General features: G+C 40.7%; 1 protein-coding gene across 1 annotated transcript in view; it reads right to left on the bottom strand.

Annotated features, from left to right (window-relative positions):
- Positions 1-10760, bottom strand: part of LOC123980885 (zinc finger protein 208-like) — an 808576-nt gene that overhangs the window by 59773 nt on the left and 738043 nt on the right. Inside the window, exon 5 of the mRNA XM_046065450.1 lies at positions 918-926. Within this exon, the coding sequence (XP_045921406.1) occupies positions 918-926 (9 nt within the window). The remainder of the gene's footprint in view (positions 1-917; positions 927-10760) is intronic.

Here is a 10760-nt window from a genome sequence, read left to right as displayed (position 1 = left end):
CTCTGTATGCAACCTCATCCCATTATTGCATTTTACTAACACAACTTCTCCCCTTTCCGATAGTCTTGTGCTTTCTCGTCCCTCTCCTCTCTCCTATCACTTCCTGCAGGTGTTTCTGGCTCTGGAGCTGTGGAGTCTGGATCTGTGGCTGCGGGTCACCCGCTGCCCCCGTGTTCCTGCTCGACACCCTCTGCTACAACAACTATTGTTATTATTGTTGTTATAATCATTAACATTACGAATGTTAAAGTACTATACATATCTATACCATTTTTCATTTAGTCATTTAGTCTATAGCAACATCACCTTTACTGTCTGTACCTCTGTGTGTGTATATTGTGTAGGCTGCCTCCCTCCACTCTCTCTCCTTCCATCCCTCTCTTTTTCTCTCTGTTCCTCTCTTGCCCTCTCTCTTGCCCTCTCCCTCTCTCTCCCCCCTGCTATATAAATAAAATTTAATTGAAATTGAATTGAATTATGTTAATACACATTAGTAAGTCATTTATAAACAGTTATACATGTTGTATTCTTTATTAAGAAGCTCATACATAATGTGCTTAATAATTGTATTTTCATACTTTATACATGTTCAGTTCACTATTTATAAATTAGGTATTATTTTAATGACGAACCATTTATATAACAGTTGTTAATTTGGAAAGTGTAAGAAAATTATTACATTGGCTAACTGCCTGTTTTTTTTATACTTTCCCGCTAGAAGAATATAAACAATCTCAGCATAACTCGTAAATCTACTAGTGGCAAAGCCCAAAGGATGCTACTATGAGTACCCGGAAGATGCTAATGTTACTGGGTAAAAGCCTCACTGGCCTGGTACAGTTTCTCTGAACTCTTTATCAAAACTCCAAGATCTGCACTTCCAGAGATCTGCTGTGATGGGACCAGCAAAGGGTTACTTGGCTGGTCTGTTGAAGGACACCAATGTTAAAGTATTTTACGTGAGCTCATCAAAAGTGAGGACTGTCTATGCCTCATTAACCATTTACAAATTAAATTTAAAGGCAATAGATATTCTCTAAACATTTGTTATAAAGTAGGGTTCATGATTAATTCAGGTAGTTACAAAGCATTTACTAGTTGTTAGTAAGTTCTTTGTGTGAGCTCATCTAAAGTGAGGACTATCTATGCCTTACAAAGCATTTACAAATGATATTGTAACACACAAGAATCAGTTTTCTTCTGAACAGAAAAAGGAAACGGACACAACACAAAGTTATACAGAACTTATTATTTATTACAAAATGCCTTTCAACCATTCGTTCATAAAAAAAACACAACAACCCGAGAGAATACTGCTGCATTAACTGTACAACTGTTGATATAAAATGAACCATCTATAATCCAACCCGTTCTCACTCCCAAGTCGTCACATATGGACCAATGGTCAAGACCCTTTGTTGTCACTTTATAACGCACTTGGGAGCCCCTTAGCATCATAGTTCAACATACTGGGAAAGCCCTGTAGTATAGTTTTTGAATGCTAAAGACAGGTGTAGAACCACCTAAGTTCTGAGAAGTAGTGTAGGGGTAAGAAATAGACGGTGTGTGATTAAAGAACAGTGGGCAGGTTTATTACAGTGCCTTTAACACTCTCATAGTACACCGACCATGTTTGAAACAATCCCCAGAATAAGAAGAGCTCTTTCATAAAAAATACGAATTTAAAAAGTGACCAGGGTCTTTCAGTTATTTGTATCTCTGCCCGGGCAGGATAATGAACGTGTGGTGGATCTTTCTTATCTGCCAGTGTCCTATAATCTGATCTGTCAGTCCTTTTGAATGGGATCCGAAGCAGCTGGCCACACCGTGGTCTGATCTCATCGTATAGGGTGCATCATCTCTGGGACTGGCTCGCCATCAACATCCAGCGAAGAGATTACCTCTAAACTACAATTCAGGGTCAAAAAACTGTCACACCGTCTTGCCTTATTAAGTAAGAGCATCAAACTGACAAACATCGTTGTGAGTTAGCTAACCAATTTATCATGTAATTTACTTAGAACTTTCAGTAGGTGTGTCTCTTGGTTTGTCTTTCTAGTTTAGTTAGCTAAGTTAAATTGGTTGTAGTAGTTAGCCAAGTGTAGTTAGCTAGCATAGTTATTGCAGAAAGTTAGCTAACAGAGGGTCTTCATTTTATATTTTAGTTTCCTCCTCTTGGTTTAGTGTGCTGTTCATTTTCATTATGGCATCTGTGCGTGCGGTGTTGGAGGACAGATGACAGAAAACGCTTCACACTTTCACCTGCCACCGTCTTACAATCTGCAACAAGCATTTTACTGACGGCCGTTTCACCAATGCATCGGAGGAGGAAATGGTATCAGAAGTCTGAAGCTGAGGAGCGATGCTATCAGCGTTGCTGAAACTGTGAGTTGTGCACTCAAATGATTTATTCACACTAGGGAACTGGCGTTAGCTGACGAAGTTAAATCATTTATTAATTAACATGACGTGTTGTCTGTGTGTGTAAGTATTAGATCCTAATAATTAATTAATTTCAATTCGTGAGGCAGGTTTGAATCCAGCCATGGGCTTCTCTGTATGGAGTTTGCATGTTCTTCCTGTGTGTTTCAGTGTATAATGTTATATTTCTAAATGTGTTTTGTAGATGTGTAAGATAATTAGTTTTATAAGACGAGCACTCATGGCTTTGGCCAAGCAAGGGATAAAATAGTGACAAGAGCAGTTGCACAATCATAGGTCATAGCTACTTTGATGATGAGAACTTATATACCGTAAAACTTCAATTAATAGCTGAGTCCCAAATAGCTCCTTTACTGGCCTGGTGTGGGAACACATTCTAACAAATAAACGCCTGCCTCAATTAAACGCCTGGTCTGGTTTTTATAGAAGTTCTTTGGATGTATAAAACCTCTTAAACCCCGCGGTGTCACCCGCTTTAGCTGCTTCTAAGCTGCTTAGATCGTTACTACAAATATTAATGTTTAAACGTATGATCAATATGTCAGTATGAACATGCTACACATCGTTAGATCGGATAGATTAGTTCGATCTATCTGTAGCCACGATTTAGCTCTTATTTGGACAGGCTACGTGTAGTCTGCTTCTAGCTCATCCAGCGAAATAGAGGCAATCAGCGGTCTAATATCAATGGCTTGGCTGTAGCCCTGTTTCAGACCAAATTGGTTACATGTAGTTTTCACCCATGCAGCTGTTGAGGTGCGTGACATCATATCATCAAATGCAAGTAAACGTTTGAAACATTTAAATTATCTTTATTTTCGCTGTAAGGTTCCCTGCATTAACTTTAATTTTAATTTAAAACAAAATGCAATTACTGTTTTCTGTTTACTGTTTACTGTAGCCCTACTGAGACATGACTACTGGCAACACGAGACTTGAAAGTTAGTAGACATCAGGGACGGCCCTGGTAGACATCAGAGTTGCCAGATGTAGCGATAAACAAATCCGCCATTTTTAAACAAGGGATACGTTACGACTTTGGCCTTTCAGCAAGCAACGGGTGAGAGTTTACTGTGAGCACTGCAAGCGAAAAGACATTTACTTTGGTCTTGTAAGTATCTGTGTCTTTGTTTGACATGTCTTCATTATTTATCTACATTATTTGCTGCATCAAGTAGCAGCTCAGATGAAGATCTTGTTTTGGATGTAGCCAACCAATTTATTTTGTCATCATGTTTTTATTACCACATGTTGTTGAAATTGTTTGTATTTTCATATAAACTGTTTTCTATTTATAATAATATTTTATTAATAATTCCTTTATATTTTCATCATGTTGTATTATCTTAAGTTGTCTACGTTGTAATCCTTTTTGTTAATAAAATCTTTATATTTAATTTGTTTGGACGGATTACCATTCATGAGAACCTGTTGAGTTTTGAGTAAAAACAATCCTTTAGCCACTATTCTGTTGTCTATTAGAGGTAGATATGTAGTCATTCAAAAGCTGTGTATTTGGGTCTATTTTTGGGCTACGGTTAGACGTCTACCAAACTTTCACTGACAGCCCAAATTCAACCTTGTTTTAGCCTAGACGTCTGGGCTCTGTTTAGACGTCTATTAGACGTCTTTTAACTGTGAAATTGCTTGCTGGGGTCTGTCGGAGCTGGATCAAATGAATGATATGTATTTGATATTATTTGAGAATTTTTACAAAAGTATTATTCTGTTTGAAATAAATACTATATAAATAAAAACTGTTTGATAGTAGTTTCAGTTCTGTGCAAAAAGAGTTAAAGGCCTTTCCCATATGGACCTGTCCCAAATAACGGCAGGGTCAATGCAGTGATTTTAGCAAATAAAAGCCCGGGCTATTATTCAAAGTTTTAGGTACTGTATCAAAACTTTTGGTGAATTTTCAATAATGAGCATTGGCACCAAAAGTGTGTGGCTTCTCTTGTTTTTTTTAACTAGCAGCTCCTTAATATGAAGGTCCTGAGCGCTCAGAGCACTGACACTTAAGAAGACATATTATACATACATATTATTTAACCCATCTCAGACTGAACATCAGCAGAGACAGAACATTTTAAGCTTCGTAAAGGTCGATCTTATGGCAGTTAAGGTCGGCTTTTGTTATAATTACATTTTCTTCTTCACAGAAAGGAAGGACCTGGATCTGTGGAGGCCATTATTAAACATCTGTCGTCCAAATGACATCAAAGGGGTGTTAGCCCAGGCCATAAAAAAGCTGAGACTTAAAGAGGTGGTATTATGCTCATTTTCAGGTTCAAAATCTTATTTAGGGGTTGTACCAGAACAGGTTTACATGGTTTAAGTTTCAAAAAACACCATATTTTTCTCATACTGCACATTGCTGCAGCTCCTCTTTTCACCCTGTGTGTTGTACACTCCGCTCTTGAGCTACAGAGTGATGCATCTTACTTGTACAAAATCTTTGTTGGGAGTTGCACATACTACTAACCAATCAGAAGCAGAGAAGGGCAGGTCGTAACAAACAAGGTAGTATGATCCAAATCAAAGCCGCTTCAGACTGCGACCGTAACCTAGCAGATGGTATAAGTTACTCACAAGTCCACAACCACACAACATCACTGTTCCACATCTTACCATAAACCACTATAAAAAATCCCCATATTTCAACTCAATTTTATATACAAATTGGCCAAACAATGCTCAGTAGCTTTCACATCAGGTGTAACATTAGCATTATAGTTATAACTTTAGCTGTGTTAGCCAACGTTTACAACAACTCCGCACTTGAACAGTCTGTGAAGTTACATTGCCGTCCATCCATCCATCCATCCATCCATCCATCGACAGGTCGCTAGTCCATCGCAGGGCCACACAACCACTCACGTTCACACTCACACCTAATGACAATTTAGGGTCACCAATTAACCACCCAGTTACATTGCCGTGTTTATTTTAAATATAATTCACAACCAATAAAGCATACTTACAGGTTGTGATTGTGAATTTCCATGCCCAAACAGAGTCGGAGTTGCATCGTCTTTTAGGAAAACGTTGTCTCTGGCTTGCCGAAAAATGCTACCATAGCGCAAATCGATAGACTCGACTCTACTCGGCCCTGCTCCGTTTTCCATTGCAAGTAGTACCCAAAGATAGTACGTAGTGTTCAAAGCGACACACACACCAGCGATCCACAAAGCTTTCTCTTTTTTAAGTTACGTTTCAACATTCCTCAGAATGTAAAGACATAAGCGGTATGAAAACCTTCCAGCTGTGTTTTTCTCTGCAGTTGTTGCTGCAGCAGTCTGTGTGACGGCGGGAGCAGAGGGCTCTGTGAGCGGATGGCTGGCCGGCCCCGCATGCTCCTCCCGTGGGTTGGCACAGGCATCCCCCACAGCCACTTGCGGAGCTCCTCAACTCCAAAAATATTCAAGCACATTTTTGTTCCACCATCACTTCTCACAAAACTGTCAATATTCGAAATCTACACAGTTAATTTGTCACCTCAAAACTTCTCAGAAGTGGATTTAGTGATGAAATTCCATACAAAAATTGTAAAATATAAAACTTTCTGTTGCTGGCCTCTGTCTGGTGCACGCAATGATGATGCAGTGAATAGTAACGATTCTCTCTGACCAATCAGCAGTCTGTCGTGTTTTCAACCTCGACGGAGGTGAGGAGATACAAAAAAAAGTACCTGGAAACAGGTACAACATTTCTACAATGGAAAACCAAACAAAGGCGAGTCGAGCCAAAGGGCCTCCGCTCAGACTAGCTTGGTTTGAGGGCATGCCTGACCCCACTACAGACACAGACTGAGGCACTGGGTGGGGATCTCTGGTACTGCCCTAGAATGGTTTTCATCCTACATGTCAAATAGGACGTTTTGAGTGTCTGTAAACAATTATGTCTCTTCGTTCTGTCCAGTTAAATATGGTGTGCCTCAGGGGTCGGTCTTAGGACCCATTTTGTTTTCCTTGTATCTGCATCCCCTTGGACATATTATCCATAAACATGGTATTTCTTTTCATATTTATGCTGATGACACACAAATGTACTTGCCCGTCAGATCCACAGACCCTGGAATGCTGAGTTCACTTAACAACTGCCTTTGTGAAGTTAAAAAATGGATGTCAAATAATTTCCTCCAGCTGAACTCAGACAAAACAGAAATCCTGGTCATTGGGTCCCAGCAGATGGCAAAACAAATACTGCCATCTGCTGGTTCCCTAGTAAATCACATTAAGCCTGTTTAAAGAACCTTGGTGTTTGGTTTGATAGTAATTTAAATTTTGAGCAGCACACCTCAAAGCTTGTTCAATCATGTGTAGCCATCCCACTCAATTCCACTGGGGTTTTTTTTAGATTTATCATGTGCATGGGGAATGAATTGGTGAGGGGTTACTAGAATTTAACTTGGGATGCATTTACAGCAACTAACAACTTTGGCTTGTGATACTGGCTAGGGTGCAGAGAGGCCTGGTTAGCTTAAATATAGCTATACTGTTGTCGTATGTTTTTTTCTTGCTAGCATAAAACCCCCATGCACATATACTTAACCCCTATAACTCTTACTCTTGTTTGCAAAAATCACACAAATCACATTACCATCGCACACATATAAACAGACCACAAACTTGAATGTTGTACACAAAAATATATTTATGTTCATTTCCAGAACCAGGTGAGTTGCCCTTTTAAAATGTCCCCATGGTCCAAATGAAATTACTGAACAATACCCGGGTTTTTTTCCTCAGTTTGTGGTACCACAACGTTGGCGCGCTTGTTGGAGCTCAGTTGCAACCTCCCAGAAAAATATTTTCTGTACTCACGGTTCCTTGGTAACAGAAAGCTTATAGTGACAGTCCTTCCGAACCCTTCTGTCCAGTGGAGAGATGCACAATGAAGAAACCCGTCCTCCGTCCGTGGACAAAAACACAGACACTTCCGCCCTGCAACGGCAAGTCCTGAGCACATCTACTGCAGCAGCATGGGTGGCAGCATCCGACGCACACTGGCCAGAAATTCACTAACACTAATAAGCTTTACTTTATCTTGTCTAAACATGTCAATTCCATTACACAATCAGGAGCACTCCGAGCACCACCAGGCCATCGGAGCTGGCACAGTGCAATGTCAGGGAGAAAAGCCTAGAAAATGGCCCAACCCTGAAGAAGTTAAAATAAACATGTAATTCAAATTATTTTATTATAATAGTACTATTCATATTATAAAAGTGTGTACTGTATGTGTATGTGTGTATATATATATATATATATATATATATATATATATATTAATTAGGGCTGTCAAACGATTAATCGCATCCAAAATAAATGTGTTTACATTATATATGTGTTTACATTATATATGTGTGTGTGTATTGACGTCGACCTCCATTGGCCAGCAGCGCGGACGAGACATCTAGCCTTTATTATGGATATCTATGGTTAGAAACGTACAACTTCTTCTGCTGCTGATGCTGCTGCTGCTGCTGTTACTTCTTCTGCTGCATGTTTTTCTGCTGCTTCTCTTTCAAGGTAGTGACGAAACGCGCTCTGTAGCACTGTTTGTTCGCTGTCGGTGATGGTAGAAACATGACGACACAATATGTGACCTCCATAGAAGGGAGTGGCTGCGGTTATGTAGATATAAATAGCTCATTCTAAGGTAATAAAAACATAAGGGTTCATTATGCAAGGTCTTTATACACCACTGAAAACATAGTTATGGATATTATATTGCATTTCTGTCAATAGATCCTCAGAAATATTACACACTGAACCTTTAACTAGTAACTATAGGCTATTTATGTCAGTTGTTGCAGTTCAACTGCCATCTTTTTAATTAACACCTAAAACACTGCTGAGGGTGCAACTGTGTGTACACTTTGTCACAATTAGCCATGGTTTTTGTTCACTTTCAGCGTCATGCAACACCATGCACCTGGAACGCTTTGATGTGAGAAGTCACAAGTTTCAACTGGAAAATATCCCAGTTTCGACCAGTCTCGAACACAGCATAACTCCTTCCAAACTTTCTACCAATCATAACACTATTCCAGGGACAGCACATCGACACTGAAGATAGTATCAGTCATCGGCTGCTCGACCTGACTTAAGGCCCATTTATACTCCTGCCTAGGGTCTACGTGCGTACCTACGCCGTAGGCTACGCACGTAGCCATGCATTTATACTTGTGCGTAGGTGTGTCCGTCATTCTGCAATTACACCCCCAAACGCTAGTCGGCAGTAGCGCTACAGCGTCCACTGTGTTGACTTTTGCTGGCCGAGCAGGCTAACTTCCGGTTTAGCGCTAACGTAAATAGCCTTTTTAAATGTTACCGACCGAATGGATCACATTCTGATAGCGAAATGAGTCATCAGGCTCGGGTTGCGACGGTCAAATATATTGATTCACTGTGTTACAGCCACCGTTTTGGCTGCTAGTAAATATTACTTCAAAGCACGAGGTACTTCCGGTCAGCTCGGAGTCATTGCAAGGCTACCCAGCTGACCAATCACAGAGCTTACGGTCCGCGTCAACTCGACGTGTAGTTACATTTTGGAGGACGTGCATGTCAGGCGACGGTGTAGCCTCTGCGTAGCCCCATAGCCTACGCTGTCACCTACGCCGTCGATTTGACGCAGAAGTATAAATTGCACTTTAACGTTCATTGACAGTTAAGGAAGAGGAAGGAAAAAGCAATACACAATAGGTCTCTAAGGGAACAGCAATGACATTAGGTCTCCTTGGGGAAAGGCAAAAGCAAATGTATTTATACTTTTATTCATTCATTTTTTCCTTGATATATTTCCCCATTTATTTATCTATTCTTTTATTCATTCATTCTTTCTTTGGTATATTTCTGCATTTATTTCTTTATTCTTTTATTCATTCATTCATTCTTGCATATATTTCCCCATTTATTTATTTATTCTTTCATTTAATTCTGACACTTTGGATGTTCCATAGACTAAAAGGCCATAAATATAACAAGGCGAGCGGCCATGAAGTGCTTTAAAAGTGATCAATAAAATTTTAAAGTCAATTCTAAAACATACTGGGAGCCAGTGTAATGAAGCTAAAATAGGGGTAATGTGGTCATATTTCTTAGTTCTGGTTAAAAGCCTGGCAGCTGAGTTCTGGACGGTCTGGAGTCGAGCAGTAGAGTTTTGGGTTAAGCAAGTGAAAAGGCTGTTGCAATAATCGAGGCATGATGAGATGAGGCGTGTAAAATGGTCTGTGTCCTTAAAAGTTAACACAGATCAAATTTTTGCTATATTTCAAAGTTGATAAAAACATGTGTAGCACCCCGCTAAATATATAGATTGTTTCCTCTGTGTTCTGCTAATAGAAATACAGTATATCCTGAAATATGGGCCAGTTCAATTGTCCCTTGTGTGTAATACGTTTTTGTATTAATATGTATTAATTAAGTTATGATTTGTGAGGTGTTCAAATATCCTATGTTGTGAGTAGCCCTTGAACCTCCCAGGTCATTTTGTTTTGTATTGGGTGGCCTGGTGTCAGTTTTGTTCATTATCCAATCAGAGCCAATCAGAAAGCAGTTTTGCAGTCTCCCGGGTTTTGAGGGGGCGGGACTAAAAAAAGGAAAAACCGGAAAAGAAACGGAGACGGGAAAAAAAAAAGATGAAGCCGAGGAAAGAAGATAGATACGCTCAGAGCTGTAAGAGGTTGTAGGTTCCGTAGGATTAATAATATTACTTGTCCCAAAAGTTAAGCGGCAGGAGATTTTTTTTGTCAGTGTGAGACCTGTTAACGCGGGAGAGTGAGCTGTGTTTTGGAGCTGGTTAAATCGGCCACGGAGATTCTACTGAAGTGGAGCTAACGCCATAGCCACGTGCAAACTGCTACTACATAGCCAGAAACCTATTTTTGTCGCCGAGTTTCTGAGTGAGTATGGACTGCTCCCTTGTGGGGGGGGGGGGTTTGGAGCCTCTGGGTCTGGGGTGGGTCTGCGCACTGGGGGGGCTGGGCCCACATGGACCCGTCCTGGGGCTGGGCGGGGTTGTCGCTGACTCTGGGGTGCTGCCGGTGCTAGAGGGGCTCTTGCTATAAGCCCTGGGCTGGAGGGACCTGGCGTCTTCCTGCTTAGGGGGGTGGGGGAGGGACTGAATGAATGATGGGGCCAGTCAGGAATCTGGTCCCAGTGAGGAGGACCATTCTAGCCTCCCTATGACCTCCTTCACCTTTCCCCCTTTGGTCATGTCTCACAACATACACCCTTAGGACTCTGGGGGGCGGGCAGGCTGCAGGGCGTTTGGTGGGTGGGGCTGCTTTATTGCGGCCTCGCCCTTCT

Source organism: Micropterus dolomieu, linkage group LG12 (assembly GCF_021292245.1).
Source record: "Micropterus dolomieu isolate WLL.071019.BEF.003 ecotype Adirondacks linkage group LG12, ASM2129224v1, whole genome shotgun sequence".
NCBI lineage: Eukaryota > Metazoa > Chordata > Actinopteri > Centrarchiformes > Centrarchidae > Micropterus > Micropterus dolomieu.
This window is presented reverse-complemented; position numbering and strand designations above follow the sequence as displayed.